The following is a 17,296-nucleotide window of genomic DNA, read 5'->3' on the forward strand; positions in this document are numbered from 1 at the left end:
TGTCAACTCTAGGGTTGTCCATGTTAGTGGGGATTGTGTGCCAGCACAGAGGGATAGGCCAATGAGTGATATATGCTTCAGTAAGGTTGGCTTCTTAGCATTCATAGCAATGGTTATCAACTGGTAGCAAGGCTACCCACTGTGGAGCCAGGCCCAGCCAATCAGAATGAGTTTTCCCCACAAAAGGGTTTTATTACAGACAGAAATATACGCAGTCTGCAGTTGTGAGGCCAGTTGGACGTACTGCCAAATTCTCTAAAATGATGTTGGAGGCAGTTTATGGTAGAGAAATTAACATTCAATGATCTGGCAACAGCTCTGGTGGACATTCCTGTAGTCAGCATGCCAATTGCACACCCCCTCAAAACTTGAGACATCTTTATTTATTTATTTTATTTAACCTTTATTTCACTAGGCAAGTCAGTTAAGAACAAATTCTTATTTACAATGATGGCCTACCAAAAGGTAAAAGGCCTCCTGCGGTGATGGGGGCCTGGGATTAAAAATACAAATAAATTAAATAAAAATATAGGACAAAACATACAACAGTACATAATGAGAGACCTAAGACAACAACATAGCATGGTAGCAACACAACATGGTAGCAACACAAAACAGGGTACAAACATTATTGGGCACATCTGTGGCATTGTGTTGCACATTTTAGAGTGGCCTTTTATTGTCCCAAGCGCAAGGTGTACCTGTGTAATGATCATGCTGTTGAAATTAGCTTCTTGATTTTCCACACCCGTCAGGTGGATGGATTATTTTGGCAAAGGAGAAATGCTCACTAGCAGGGATGTAAACACATTTGTGCATAGAATTTGAGAGAAAATAAGCTTTTGTGCGTATGGAAAATGTCTGGGATATTCTATTTCAGCTCATGAAACCAACACTTTACATGTTACGTTTGTATTTTTGTTCAGTATACCGAATGATTCTGAACATTTCGAAGTCCCAATTTTTGCAGGCAAATTTCAAACTCTCGCGGGAATTTGACATCACGTTGACATAAATTGTATCCCTTCTAGCAATGACCCGCTTCCAGGGAGGAAGAGGAAAATATTTGGCGCTTCACATTCAAGAACTTTGATAAACCTTACGTCACCCCAGTTCTTAAGTATAGACGTGACTGCAGCTTGGATCGCACGATGAGAGGACACATTTCAGTAAAAAATGGTAAAATGCAGTACAATTTGTAATCATTCTGATCCTAGCTAGTTAGTACAGACAAGCTAGCTATAGTAGCTATTTAGCTAACGTTATCAGTTAAGTTCACTTCCTTTTCTATTTGCTAAGTTTAGGGAACAGTGCTTTTTTTTAATTAGCTTATTCTCTTACCTAATAAATACAACAAGCTAGTCATGTATTGGCAATATTATATTATTGGCTGAACCAGACTTTTCCGACCTGATTTAGGCAGCAAATACATCTGAACCTCAGAGTTAGGCCGCGATCCTTTGCCTGGCGTTGCGGACGCATGCCAGACCTTACAACGCCCGTAATTGTATTTTACGTATCAGCTAACCATTATGTTATAGCAATCTGTTGCCTGACTGCGCAGTCGATGACGTAGCATGCAACCATTGGTTGACGCATGTAATGCCTGAGCAGGGAAACATACCTTTTTTAATTGTATTTATTTAACTTTAAACCTGCGTGCATAACCAAGTGAAGTGGGAAGGAGGTATTTAACACAAACAGGGAAAATCCACCTGAACGCCCCTCCAGCTGGTAATTAATACTAATTATCATTCCTGAGCTCTGACTTCTCCCACATGGTGACCTTTGACTTCACCTATTAAGGAAATTACCTTGATAACAGCATTTTCAGCAGTTAAATGCAACAACAAAACATTATTTATAAAAATCTATCTATTAATATGGTTTTTGAACACTAATTTGTTTACAGGCGTGATGTCTCCTAATGAATAATGTGGAAATTGAGCAAGTTGAGGTGACTAAACTGCTTGGAGTAATCCTGGATTGTATCAATGTATTTTGACCATGAGTTTACAAAAATAGCTAAAATGGAGAGAAGTCTGTCCATAATAAAGCTCTGCTATGCCTTAACAACACTATCAACAAGGCAGGTCCTCCAGGCCCTGGTTTTGTCGCACCTAGACTACTGTTCAGTCGTGTGGTCAGGTGCCACAAAGAGGGACTTGGGAAAGTTGCAGTTGGCTCAGTACAGGGCAGCACAGCTGGCCCTTAAAAGTATACGGAGAGCTAACATTAATGACATGCATGTCAATCTCTTAATGGCTCAAAGTGGAAAAGATTGACTTCATTACTTGTTTTCGTAAGAGGTGTTGACATGCTGAATATACCAAGCTGTCTGTTTTTTAAAGTACTGGCACACAGCTCGGACACCCATGCATACCCCACAAGACATGCCACCAGAGGTCTCTTTAGTCCCCAAGTCCAGAACAGACTATGGGAGGCGCACAGTACTACATAGAGCCATGACTACATGGAACTCTATTCCACATCATGTAACTGATGCAGGCAGGAGAATGCCAGGTTTAAAAAGCAGGAAAAAATACACCTTATGGAACAACGGGGACTGTGAAGAGACACATTGTTGTATGGTGGTGGTGTGAATATGTGGTGGTGTAGGGATGTTATATGATGTACTGGTATCTTTAGCTCATTCAGGACAAACACAGGTCACTGTGTTTTGTTTTATATGTAATGTGGGTGCTTTGGTGTGTTTGGACCCCTTGGCAGCAGCTAATGGGATCCCTAATAAATACATCTATATGGTCCAAATAATGATGAAAGGGAAAGGAGGATAACTAGTCAGTTGTACAACTGAAATCCATGCTTCTTTGAAAATATATCTTATCAAACCTACAATCAATACAAGACTATTATGGTGGGAGATTATAATACGGTTTTAAATGCATGAAATGGACCGTAAAGGAAATCACTCTACAAACTATCACCCTCATGCACTTAAGGAAATCACGAATGTCATGGCTATATTGGAACTAGTAGATATATGGAGGCTTAATATCCTGACCTAGTGAGATATGTGTGTGTGTATACAGTGTTGATTGGAGACAGAATGCGGTCAGACCATCAAATAATTGGCATATATTACTCTTACAGAATTTCCACATGGGTGAGGATATTGGAAATGTTATCATCAAAGCCTATTGGATGATTAAAAACAAGTTCATTAGGAAAGAATTTATAACAGACTTTTTCAGACATAGGTACAGCAGATCACCTTACTGTATAGGACACTTTTTAAATGTCTTTAGAGGCTATGCAATTCAGTACTAAAACAAAAGCAATTCAGGTAGAAAAAGTCCATATTTTAAAAAGGAAATGGAAGGACTCATGGTACAGATAGCAATAAACTGTACCATAGAGGCACAGAGTGAGTTGGATGAAAAATAAATGGAAACTTATTCAAGAAAGATCACGTGTAATATATATTATAAAAATAAAGCAAACTCGATGGAATGTGGGGAAAATGCATGAAATAATTTTTTCCATCAACCTAGAAATGCTACCAAAAAGAATTTACTGAAACTTGTTACAAATGGAGTTCACCAAATATATTTTGAGGCAAAGTACTTTAAGCACATTTTTTGTATATCCCTATCTCCACTAACTGAAGATAATTGTAAATATAAATATCTAGTCCATTGAAAAAATTGGAGGCCTCTTACAAATTTGAGCAAAATAGATAGCGCATAGAATTAAAAAGCTATTGTTGGATATTATTCATCCTAATCGGACAGGTTTTTTACATGGATGATACTTTGGTGATAATATAAGACAAGTACTGGAAACAATAGAACACTATGAAAAATCTGGGAAACCTGGCTTTGTATTCATAGCTGAAAAGGCTGTTGATAAAGTATGACTGTAATTTATTTATAAATGTCTGGAATATTTCAATTTTGGTGCATCTCTTATGAAATGGGTTAAAGTTATGTATTTTGTATTTATTATGGATCCCCATCAGCTACTCTTCCTCGGGTCCAGCAAAATTTAAGGCAGTTTATACAAATTTAAAACATTACAATACATTCAGATTTCACAACACACTGTGTGCACTCAGGCCCCTACTACATCACTACCACATATCTACATTACTAAATCTGTGTGTGTGTGTGCCAATGTTTGTTGCTTCACAGTCCCCTCAGTCATTTGTGTAAGTGCTGTGCTTGTTGAGTGTCCTTCCCTATAAGCATGCTGAAATTCTGTTGTCAATGTGCTTACTGTAAAATAGCATTGTATCTGGTCAACACCATTTCCCCCCCCCAGAAGTTTACTATGGGTTGGTAACCGGCTGATTGGTCGGCTATTTGAGCCAGTAAAGGGGGCTTTACTATTCTTGGGTAGCGGAATGACTTTAGCTTCCCTCCAGGCCTGAGGGCACACGTTCTCTAGTAGGCATAAATTGAAGATGTGGCAAATAGGAGTGGCAATGTCGTCTGCTATTATCCTCAGTAATTTTTCATCTAGATTGTCATTTTTGATAGACAACAATTTTTTTCACCTCTTCCACGCTGACTTTACGGAATTCAAAAGTACAATTCTTGTCTTTCATAATTTGGTCCGATATACTTGGATGTGTAGTGTCAGCGTTTTGTTGCTGGCATGCCATCCCTATGTTTGCTTATCTTGACAATGAAAAAGTCATTAAAGTAGTTTGCAATATCAGTGGGCTTTGTGATGAATGAGCCATCTGATTCAATAAACTGGGGTGAAAGAAAAAGTAGGTGGGTGTGGGTTCCCCAGTAGCTTATGTAGGTTTGCTACTTGCTTGCTAAGAGTAGCTACTTCGCTCCTGTAGTCCTCCGCAAGCAGTTGCTACATTGAAAGTCAACGCGGTCCACATTGTCTCGGAACAAAACAAAGTAAACGCAGCTCCTGCAATGTTGGAAACGTTCAATAGCGGCCTCCGTTTGAGACCACCGAGCCAGCTAGGCTAGCTGGGCTTTCGTGCCTCTCCCCCTATATGGAATCTGGCAGGATCCCGGGACCGATAGCAGTGCTCACAGCAATTTAGCCCAACAGACGCAGGATTCAAAATAAAATAAAATAATATAAAAACACTGTCAGCTTTTAAACAGAGGTCTTTTAGTTCAGGTTTCAGCGTTCAACAACAAACATACGTCTAGTAACCCTAGGTGTAAAATAGTAATTCATGGCTACTTCTCAAAGTATTAAACTGTCAAGAGGAGCAAAACGAGGTTGTTCACTATCAGCATATCTATTTATTATGGCCATCAATGTTAGCTATTAAAATCAGAACCAACAATTAATATCAACGGCTTAAAAACAAAGGTCATTGTACGCTGATTCATGCTTTCTTTAAAATCCACAATTTGGATCCCTCCACAACTCTCTAGAGTTATCTAGATACTATTTACAACCATATTACGTATTGGACCACTAAAAAATTGACATTACTGTGTAGTTAACCACATGAGTCAGACCATTTTATTGGTATTCTACATATCCCGAAAGAAATGATCTTACAACAAATAGTTAAGATTTTGCTACCATGAAAAGGAAAATACCTGTATTTGTGGAAAAATCACTCTGATTAACTCTTTAATCATATCCCAGTTTACCTATTTGCTTATGGTCTTGCCTACACATAGCGACTTGTTTTTTAAATGATTTTATGAGCAAAGAATATTCACTTATTTGGAACGGCAGGCCAGACAATTAAACGGGACATTTTATATAATTAATGTGAATTCGGTGGGCAGAAATTATTAAATATTAAAGCATTAGACCTCTTACTGACGGTTTCAGTCATACAAAAGCTATTCTTAAATCCAAACTGATTCTCTAGAAAATTAGTAAGAATGTCTCACCCCATGTTCAAGAAAGGCCTTTTTCCCTTTATTCAGATTACAACCTCTCTTTCAGTTATTTGAAAAGGAAATAATCTCCCAAAATATCTCTTTTTAAAACAAGCCATAGAAAGTTGGTTGCAATTTCAGTTTAATCCACCAGAAAAGACAGAACAAATACAACAAATATTGTGGTTAAACTCAAAAATACAAATGAATATACAAAAACGTTTTTTTTTTCACAAAAAAAGTGTAATCTTTAAGGGATATCATAAATAGGACTGGTAGCGTTGTCACACATGCAGCTAACAAAAAATATGTGGACATGTTTACCAAAATTACAGCCAACTAATTGCAGCATTCACGCAAAAATGGAAGGGGGTGAAAGTAAAGAACTTGTCTGTCGGCCCTGCATTAAACACCAAAATTGGTTTAAAAAAATGTATTTAATAAAGTATACCAGCTTCATTTTAAGGACCAAAAAATTGACAGCTGTGCCATATAAATTCCAAGATAGGAAAGGAAGACCCAGAGTTACTTCTGCAGAGGACAAGTTCATTAGAGTTACCAGCCTCAGAAATTACAGCACATACAAATTCTTCAGAGTTCAAGTAACAGGCACATCTCAACATCAACTGTTCAAAGGAGACTTCGTGAATCAGACCTTCATGGTCGAATTGTTGCAAAGAAACCACTACTAAAGGACACCAATAAGAAGAGACTTGCTTGGGCCAAGAAACACGAGCAATGGACTTACGACCGGTGGAATTTTGTCCTTTTGGTCTGAGTCCAAATTTGAGATTTTTGGTTCCAACCGCCATGTGTTTGTGTGATGCAGACTAGGTTAACAGATGATCTCTGCATGTGTGGTTCCCACCGTGAAGCATGGAGGAGGTGGTGTTATGGTGTGGGGATGCTTTGCTGGTGACGCTGTCTGTGATTTATTTAGAATTCAAGGCACACTTAACCAGCATGGCTACCACAGTATTCTGCAGCAATACGCCATCCCATCTGGTTTAGGCTTAGTGGGACATTCATTTGTTTTTCAACGGGACAATGACCCAAAACACACCTCCAGCCGTGTAAGGGCTATTTGACCAAGAAGTAGAGTGATGGAGTGCTGCATCAGATGACCTGGCCTCCACAATCACCCGACCTCAACCCAATTGAGATGGTTTGGGATGATTTGGACCGAAGAGTGACGGAAAAGCAGCCAGCAAGTGCTCAGCATATGTGGGAACTCCTTCAAAACTGTTGGAAAAGCAATCCAGGTGAAGCTGGTTGAGAGAATGCCAAGAGTGGGCAAAGATGTCAAGGCAAAGGGTGGCTACTTTGAAGAATCTCAAATATAAGATTTTTATTTGTGTAAGACTGTTTTGGTTACTACATGATTCCTTATGTGTTATTTCATAGTTTTGATGTCTTCACTATTCTACAATGTATAAAATTGTAATAAAAAAATAAAAGCCCTTGAATGAGTTGGTGTGTCCAAACTTATGACTGGTAGTGTGTGTGTGTATTATAACAAAATATATTGGGGATTGGAAATGATGCAATTACACCCCCCCCCCCCCCCCCCCCCCAATGTTTAGTACAGCTTTGGATTTCACCTCCCCATCTTGAAATCAAATGGTTTTGACCGTTTGGAAGTTGAGATTCTTTTCACCTCCCGCTTTGGCCATGCAGTGCACCTTGAAAAAGTGATTCCTCGTCATGAAATTATCAACTTTACCCTGTTCATCTAAAAATGACCGTATACACTTTTGTATAAAGCAAAACTTGTCAATAGTGAACCTGAACAGTCAAAATCAAATCTATTGTAAGCTCCTTTTCAGCAGGTAGGTTATAGCCAGATGAGAATTGTCTCAGGTAGCTGACTTTTTATTCCGGTAAAACACAATTTTCAACAGCACCAAGATAACAATTGCAGTGTTAAAAACAACTGGAACTCGGGAAAAACTGAGTGGGTTTTTCCCCGACTGGGGGATGATGCCACAAATATACTGACACATAACAAATACTACTAATGGATACATCTGGGTCTAAGGAGATGCACTATGTAATGTTTGACTTAAAAAAAAAAATTAGGACCTAGACAGGATGCAATTTAGGAAACTTGTTTTTCCAATGTTGGGTCTCAGGGTTAAGGTGGACAGTGCAGGGCGGGATATGGCTGGGAAAACTTACCTCAATCCAGAGATCGAAGATGTCGCTGTCCTCCTAAATATCCTAAATTGAATATTGAAATATTGCTAGTTTGTAATTAAACTGCCATTTTCATCCGCATGCTAGGTAGCAGAAGCCACAGCAGCCATTTTGGAATGGCACATAATGTTGTGCTGAACAACAAAGGAGCCTGATTGTCTGACTATCCTTTGTTGCTCAACGCAACGTGTCATTCCAAAATAGCTGTTGTGGCTTCTGCTACCTAGCATGAGGACAAAGGCAGTTTTAATTAAGAACTAGCAGTATTTCAATCTTCTTGAAATATCATTTTGGATAATAGGATAATTAGGAGTACAGCGACATCTTTCATCTCTGGATGAGGTACGTTTTCTCAGCCATATCCCGTCCATCCACACTTCCCTCATTTAGGCAGCCGAGCGTTCCGACCTGAAAGTTTGTATTTACTGCCAGAATCTCAGGTCAGAACGATCTGGCTAGTATTGGCTCAAACACATTTTATTTTTACCACTAGCACTCATTTTTGCATTGTTCAACCCTGAACGTAACTGAATCAGTTGTAACAAATGCATTGCTGTCCTCATCAAAACCAAATTCTCTATTTCAGTTCCACCTCTTCCTCTCCCCGCTCTGCGCCTCATGGTCCCACCACTGCGCCTGGTCTCAGCAGCCATCTGGCAAACGATCCAGCAGAGACACGTGATGGATTATGGGATGCTGGAGGAGTTTGTTACCATGGTTACAGAGATGGTTCCAGAGCTTTTGAATGACAGTCAGAGGGCCCAACTTATTCTGGGTCTTCGAGCACGGGTGAGAGGGAGGGACGGAACTAGTGCTCATGTAGGGAAAGATGAGATGAACATTTTTAGTCATGTATGTCTTCCCCTCTACATTTTCTGACTGGTTTGCTCTGCTTTCAGCTGGTCCTGGAGTTGTGTCTCTCGAAGCCGTTCACAGACCTCCAGACCATTCAGCCACACCTGGACAGGATACAGACCCTTACAAATCTCTGGAGGACACAAGTGAGTTCCTCACGGGCAGAGAATCCGCTAATGTCTGTCAGTCATAAATATTTCTGATATGACTGATCCATTATGTCAAAAACATATGCAGTCTAAATGAAAAGCTATCATTTAGGATGTCCTGATTTAAGGAAACATTTATATTCTGTGTTTAAGGCGACTGATGCAGAGGTGGGATTATCTGAATCCAACTTCCTGGGGCTGGTTCAAACCCTTCTGAAAGACCCAGATGAGAGGGAACATTTCTTCCAGGTCAGTGGGTATGGAATAGTTGTGGGTCATTTCCATGTGACTGCTGTGTGTTTCCACAAATGAAAAATCTCAGGAGATAGCTCATATTCCTTTACTCATAGGAATATGAGTAAAGATATCATCCTGACCAACCTGCCCTCTAAATACACCTCTGCTGTCTTCAACCAGGATCTCAGCGATCACTGCCTCATTGCCTGTGTCCGTAATGGGTCCGCGGTCAAACGACCACCCCTCATCACTGTCAAACGCTCCCTAAAACACTTCTGCGAGAAGGCCTTTCTAATCGACCTGGCACAGGTATCCTGGAAGAATATTGACCTCATTCCGTCAGTAGAGGATGCCTGGTTATTCTTTAAAAGTGCTTTCCTCACTATCTTAAATAAGCATGCCCCATTCAAAAAATGTAGAACTAAGAACAGATATAGCCCTTGGTTCACTTCAGACTTGACTGCCCTTGACCAGCACAAAAACATCCTGTGGCGTACTGCATTAGCATCGAATAGCCCCCACGCTATGCAACTTTTCAGGGAAGTTAGGAACCAATATACACAGGCAGTTAGGAAAGCTAATTCTAGCTTTTTCAAACAGAAATTTTCATCCTGTAGCACAAACTCCAAAAAGTTCTCAGACACTGTAAAGTCCATTTGAGAATAAGAGCACCTCCTCCCAGCTACCCACTGCACTGAGGCTAGGAAACACAGTCTAGCATCACTACTCTGGATGGTTCTGACTTAGAATATGTGGACAACTACAAATACCTAAGTGTCTGGTTAAACTGTAAACTCTCCTTCCAGACTCATATTAAGCATCTCCAATCCAAAATTAAATCTAGAATCGGCTTCCTATTTCGCAACAAAGCATCCTTCACTCATGCTGTCAAACATACCCTCGTAAAACTGACTATCCTACCGATCCTTGACTTTGGTGATGTCATTTACAAAATAGCCTCCAACTCTCTACTCAGACTACATCCAATTTTCTATCACAGTGCCATCCGTTTCGTCACCAAAGCCCCATATACTACCCACCACTGCAACTTGTATGCTCTCGTTGGCTGGCCCTCGCTTCATATTCGTTGCCAAACCCACTGGCTCCAGGTCATCTAAGTCTTTGCACGGTAAAGCCCCGCCTTATCTCCAGCTCACTGGTCACCATAGCAGCACGCGCTCTAGCAGGTTTGTTTCACTGGTCATCCCCAAAGCCAACTCCTTTGGCTGCCTTTCCTTCCAGTTCTCTGCTGCCAATGACTGGAACGAATAGAAAAAAATCACTGAAGCTGGAGACTCATATCTCCCTCACTAACTTTAAGCATCAGCTGTCAGAGCAGCTTACCGATCATTGCACCTGTTCACAGCCCATCTGTAAATAACCCACCCAACTACCTCATCCCCATGTTATTTATTTGTTGCTCCTTTGCACCCCATTATCTCTACTTGCACATCTATCACGCCAGTGTTTAATTGCTAAATTGTAATTATTTTGCCACTATGGCCTATTTATTGCCATACCGCCCTAATCTTACTACATTTGCACACACTGTATATATACTTTCTATTGTGTTATTGACTGTGTTTGTTTATCCCATGTGTAACTGTTTTTTTTTTGTCGCACTGCTTTGCTTTATCTTGACCAGGTCGCAATTGTAAATGAGAACTTGTTCTCAACTGGCCTACCTGGTTAAATAAAGGTGAAATAATACAATTTTAAAAAAACTCTCTTTTAGGATGTTTTTCCTGTAGAATTTGGTCCCAGTTATGATGCAGACATACAGAAACTCATGTGGCAATTCCTTTCGAGACTGGAGAAGCTACTTCCTGTGTCAAACTTCCAACAGGTACTAGTAGAAATACAATTATATAGAGGAACCATGGACTTGACACTTACGCAATTGTGAATTCTACCTATATTCCTTCTAACTCTGTATTCCTCATTGTGTCAGGCTGCCTTGCTGCTCAGCGACTCCCCCTCTCTTCTTGAGGAATGTGTTGAGTCAGTGTCTCACCCTCAGCACCTGAAAACCCTGCTTCAGTACCACAGAGACCTCGGCCAGCTGGACAACCATGGTAGGCAATTTCACAGGACCCATGTATATGTTGGCTTTTCTTCTGTAGGGACAAAAACATTTTCACTATACAAAGTTATTTATCCTCTTCCCTTTCTAGATACTCTGTCTTCTTCCGATGGGGACTGCATTCTCTCAGCTCTCTGTCTCCCTCCAGTAGAAAGGGTGGTGATTGCAACCGAACAGACAGATTCAGAAACGCACGTATCATCCTTGAACGTCTTTATGGATACATTCACCAAAGAGTTGGAGGTGGACTCTGCAACACTGGCAAAGTACACAGAGATGGAACCCGGGACAAGTATGGATGTAATAGAAGAGGAGAGGGTGGAATGTAAGAGAAAGGAAAAAGCATCCTCAGTTATTAATGATGATGAGGAAGAAGATCATTCAGAGTTTGCTGAGACTGAAGAGGTGGCACCAGTGTATGAAACAGTGTTGGTTTTAGGGGAAGATGGGAAGATGGCGCCTTTAGTCAAAACCAATAAACTCAAAGGGCTCAAAAGAGAAAGAAATGACGCCAGTGGCATACCTGATGGGAAAAAACACCGAACACCTAGCCCTCCACAAATGAAAAGCATAGACCTGTCTGATACGATCATATCGTCCATGCTTCACAAGCCCTCAGTGGAGCTACAAAGGATTGACACTGGTAACCTGACATTGCCCTTAAAACCAGTGAGAAGAAACAGGGGGCGTAAGATGAAGACATTGCTAGCACGAGAATTGAAGCAAACCAAAACTGAATTTTCAGAACAGAAAAAACGTGTCTGCAAGAGAGTTAAAACACCCCAAAACCCCAATATGTGCACAGTGTGTGGACGTGTCTTATCCCGCTTTTCAGACATGAAAAAGCACATGCAAACCCATAAGAACGGTCGCACCTATCAGTGTCGCAATTGTCAGAAGACTTTCAAGCACTTGTACACTTTGCAAACTCACAGAAAGTCATGTCTGTTTGGAACTGGGCAACAAGAGGAGGTTCCCTCTGGAGAGGGCAGTAGTGCTCCGTTTACTATGTGTGAGGCAGAATTCGCACAATCCTCAATAGACCGTAGAACGTGCAAGGTGTGCGGCAAGATTGTGCATCGCATTGGATACTTGAGTACCCACATGAAGATTCACTCTGCGAATCGTCACTATTCACTTGAAGAAGCGAAAGCAGTCCAGAAACCGTCAGCTGAGGGAGAAGACACAGAGCCGTCCAGTGGTGTTACTCTTGAGGCAACACTTGAGGAAAGTGACTCATCCTCCACCAGTGCTCCCCAGGACCCATCTTATGACCCAGAACTCAGCCAGATCAAAAGACCAAAGTGCTCCAGCACAGCAAAGAAGTCAAACCGAAAAACCTTCCAAAAACCAAAACATATGTGCCGTATTTGTGGTAAATACGTGACTGCTGGAGCCTTTGAGTATCACATGAGAACTCACTCAGGCGAGCGCCCTTTCTCCTGCCCTCATCCTCAGTGTGGGATGAAGTTCATACACAGCGGAGGTTTGAGGGTCCATCTCAGACGCTATTGCAAGGTTCGGACAGTTGACGCTGCTGAGCTCGACAGCTTCAACATACGTTTTGAGTGTGACAAATGTGAGAAGACATTCACGATCCAATCAAAACTGAGGAAACACAAACTTATCCACGGCCCGCTCTACTGCACAGGGTGCAGGAAGGTATTGCCTGACTTAGAAACTTTAACCAGACACAAGCTTTGGCACAGGCCCGTTCAGTGCAGCATGTGTGAGGAGAGCTTCATGCTTACAAACCTCAGAACACACTATCTGGATGTCCATAAGTTCAGCGGACCGTTCGTCTGCACCCACTGTCCGAAAAGCTACAAGAAGTTCCATTCACTCATCAAACACGAGATGGTTCACACCGGGAACCTCCCCTTACAGTGCTCCCAGTGTCCAAAGAGATTCATCTACAATTACGACCTAGTCGAACATGAGAAAAGGCACTCTGACGACAGGCCTTGTCTCTGCTGGGAGTGTGGTAAGGCCTTCTGTACCAACATTGACCTGAAACAACACATGCAGAATAGCCATGGTGAAAAATCCACAGAGTGTCGTTTCCCGTGTCGCCATTGTGGGAAACCCTTCAGGCTTAGTAATTCCCGTGCGAACCACGAGAAGACTAAGCATGGCGGGGTGCGTTACCCGTGTACGTACTGTGGCAAGCAGTTTGTTTGTGCAAATGCATTGAAAAGGCATGATCTGATTCACACGGGGGAGAGACCTTTTAAATGCAATCATAAGAGTTGTGATAAGGCTTTCAGGTCGAGAGCTGAACTGAGGATACACACGAGATACCATACTGGAGAGCGGCCGTTCAAGTGCAACGTCTGTGGAAAGGGCTTTGTTCAAGCCAATTATCTCACTACGCACTACCGGACTCATACAGGGGAAAAGCCGTATTCATGTTCCCTCTGTGACAAAAGCTTTAACTACCATGACTCCCTGAAGAGACACATGTCTACACACTCAAACGAGAAGCCTTATAAATGCTTGGACTGTGGAAAAGCTTTCGAACGTAAAACTCTGTTGAATGTACATAAACGATCATGTACATCATTATTGAAATGTTAATCCCTCCTGCCCCACAATTGTGTACAAGATGTACATTTGATAAGATTGTGGCCTGAGTGCATCTCCCACTTTATTTTTGTAATTTTTTGTTGTGGCCAGTCAATAAAATGTTTCCCCTTTTCATATAACTACAGTTGAGAGAAAAGTATAAGTGAAACTAAATAAAAGTAGAATAAAATAGTTGGTGTTATGGTTTTGTGTATGTATAACACTGTTCTTTCAGGCCCTCTCCTTGTCTCAACCTGGTTAGTCATTTCACATCGGCTACTGTTGCCGAAAGGCTGGCAAATGGCGATATTGAGTTGTTTCATCTTACCGTCCAAAAGGAATCTATGCAGCCGGCTCTACACCTATCCCCACGGACTGGTTCGTACGTAAAACATTCTCCATTCAGGCTGCAAAGGTGTAGATTTCCTTAACTCGATTTAATGGTGAAAATATGGAGACTTGATGAAACACCATTTTCCACCACCATGCTAGAGTGGCTAAATGCTAGACCCAGATGTTGTGTATCACATTCAGCCAATCAGGTTGCAGCACTCGGTTTACACTAGGTCTGAACGCTGTACACAATGTCAGGAAGTAGCATTAGCAGGTGGGAAATTGAGTTTCGTAATGAGTGCATATTTTCTATTTTTTCATCTTCTCGCCATTAGATCGGGTAAATGAGGAAATCCATACCGTTGCAGCCTGAATGGAGAATGTTTTATGTACAAACAAGTCCACGGGATATGAGTGTACCGGCTGCATAAATTCTCTTTGGATGATAAGATGAAAAGACTCAATTGCTATCTGCCGGCCTTTGGATTGTTTTCGTGACGATGTTAGCTAAACCATGTGTGTGCTTCCATGGGGCAGAAGTCAGCATGTTGTGATTCTGGATGGCTAGATTGCTAGCATGAATGACAAACTGCCATGTGGGGTATCGGACTGATTTCATATCAATGCTAATATGGCTAAAATTAGCTAGCTAATCAACAACTGTAGTGATATGAGAGAAGTGCTTATTGTGCAAATGTTTTCAATAAACATTGGAGATGAAATGTAGATTACATGTCAACATTCTAAGCCAACCCCGTCTGTTTTGCCCCATAGTTGCGCATGAGTCGGTCTTGTTGCTAAACAACCAACACGTCTATGGCTACATATGCGCACACATCCCTGTCTAGGTTTGTAGTAATCACATGTATGGTGTCAAATCCAATTCAAAAGTTGAACACGCACAAAATGGCGCGTGAGCAAGATGAAACAACATTGCCCGACCATCGAGAGAGAAGAAATATGATCAAGTGGGCAGAGGCGTCCTGCGAGTGCGCAAGCCAGTCGAGAGTACAAATTAAACTTGAGAGCTTGCAAGTGTGACTGAGTGAGCAGAACATTGTCACAGATCAACAAAAAAAAAGAGTTAAATTCCACCTAAAACAATGACATGAGCACTGTCCCAATTAATCTCTGCTCAACTCCTCACATCCTCCTCAAAACTCATTGGAGGAGGTCTGAGGCGAGGAACCTAGGGTCGTCTCCAATGGGGTTTTAGAAGGAAACGCAATGGGCAGTCCTTGTATCCCCATAGCTCTGTCTGAATTTGAGTGGTTACATTTCTCCAGCCCCATCCCTCAGATCCAGTGAAGATCTCCAGGTTCTTCAAGTGGGGAATCTGCGTAATCTATAGAGGGCAGAACAATACAGGAGATGGAATTAGATTTAATATGGAGTTGAAATCCAAATTTAGAGTCCTTGTACAATCCATAGATATTGGTCAAAAGGTCAACAAAAGTAGGGCACGATTTTGAGGAAGGTGGAGCAATATGTGCTAAGTTGTATAAGGCATAAGATGAGTTGGTGACTCACTGGTCCAAACTTGGTGTTCTCTGCCTCATTGGTGTTGTGGTCCGGGGCGATGAAGTAGAAGCCTGACTCCACCTGGTCAAACATTGTTCTCTCAACACAATGACCTGAAAACAACTGGAGAACACAATGACCGGTCTCCTGAAAACAACTGGAGAACACAATGACCGGTCTCCTGAAAACAACTGGAGAACACAATGACCGGTCTCCTGAAAACAACTGGAGAACACAATGACCGGTCTCCTGAAAACAACTGGAGAACACAATGACCGGTCTCCTGAAAACAACTGGAGAACACAATGACCGGTCTCCTGAAAACAACTGGAGAACACAATGACCGGTCTCCTGAAAACAACTGGAGTGAGCGGGTGGAAAACAAGATGTCAGGAAATGTCACAGACAGAGTTCAATTGGAGTTTACATGTTTTAACATCTTAATGTTGCATTCAAGGTAACAGTCCAAGACTGCTATGGCTGTATCAAGAGGCAACTATGGATAATAATTTAGCCAAATAAATGATAACATACGATGTGGGACTGGATTGAGCCGAGCTGTAGGGCAATTCCACGATAACAGATGCTGAAACTCAAAATTTACTTTCTTTAAAATCTGTCAAACAACCCCCACCCCACTCCCCTGTATCTCTCACAGAAATACTTTCCATGATCTCTCTCTGCTCGGATACAAAGTAAAACAACAGAGGGAGAGGCTTTTGGCACGAACGCATCGGCCATCACTGGAGAGTGAGCTGCACATTGAGTCAGTGAAACAAAAGCATTTTTAGGATTATAATTTCCTCATTGTATCCTACAATGCGTGTCGCCACACAGCAAAGCCTAGGCTATTGATGGATTCAAGTCAAGGTTGTTTTTAATTGAGCTCAGATTCTGTGTCAAAGTAGCCTGTGAGGTACTGCACTGATACAAATGACTGATTGGTTGAAAAAATTATTATAAAAAGATTGTGGGAGCTGTACTGTTAGATTTCAGTGCACCCTTTGATATTATTGACCATAACCTGTTGTTGAGAAAACGTATACTACTGTTCAAAAGTTTGGGGTCACTGAGAAATGTCCTTGTTTTTGAAAGAAAATCATTTTTTGTACATTAAAATAACATCAAATTGATCAGAAATACAGTGTAGATGTTGTAAATGACTATTGTAGCTGGAAACGGCAGATTTTTTATGAAATATCTACATAGGCGTACAGAGTCCCATTATCATCAACCATCACTCCTGTTTTCCAATGGCACGTTGTGTTAGCTAATCCAAGTTTATCATTTTTAAAAGACTAATTGATCATTAGAAAACCCTTTTGTAATTATGTTAGCACAGCTGAAAACTGTTGTACTGATTTAAAGAAGCAATACAACTGGCCTTTAGACTAGTTGAGTATCTGTAGCATCAGCATTTGGGGGTTCTATTACAGGCTCAAAATGGCCTGAAACAAAGACCTTTCTTCTGAAACTCGTCAATCTATTCTTGCTCTGAGAAATGAAGGCTATTCCATGTG

General features: G+C 41.3%; 1 protein-coding gene across 1 annotated transcript; it reads left to right on the forward strand.

Moving 5' to 3' along the window:
* Positions 1-948: 948 nt before the first annotated feature.
* LOC120029595 (zinc finger protein 420-like) lies at positions 949-14,114 on the forward strand. The gene is made up of 7 exons (XM_038974879.1): positions 949-1,179; positions 8,620-8,822; positions 8,933-9,034; positions 9,191-9,286; positions 11,010-11,120; positions 11,226-11,349; positions 11,449-14,114. Exons 1-7 carry the CDS (start codon positions 1,152-1,154, stop codon positions 13,932-13,934), a joined length of 3,150 nt encoding a protein of 1,049 aa, XP_038830807.1. The 5' UTR covers positions 949-1,151; the 3' UTR covers positions 13,935-14,114.
* Positions 14,115-17,296: the final 3,182 nt, after the last annotated feature.

The sequence above is a fragment of the Salvelinus namaycush genome, chromosome 35 (genome assembly GCF_016432855.1).
Source record: "Salvelinus namaycush isolate Seneca chromosome 35, SaNama_1.0, whole genome shotgun sequence".
NCBI classification, from domain to species: domain Eukaryota; kingdom Metazoa; phylum Chordata; class Actinopteri; order Salmoniformes; family Salmonidae; genus Salvelinus; species Salvelinus namaycush.

Bases quoted from the DNA above. Each gene is read 5' to 3' on its own strand.
- LOC120029595 (XM_038974879.1), top strand. From the start codon at position 1,152: ATGAGAGGACACATTTCAGTAAAAAATG. The intron at 9,287-11,009 runs GTCAGTGGGTAT...ACTCTCTTTTAG, and splicing joins AGAGGGAACATTTCTTCCAG to GATGTTTTTCCTGTAGAATT. The intron at 11,350-11,448 runs GTAGGCAATTTC...TTCCCTTTCTAG, and splicing joins CGGCCAGCTGGACAACCATG to ATACTCTGTCTTCTTCCGAT.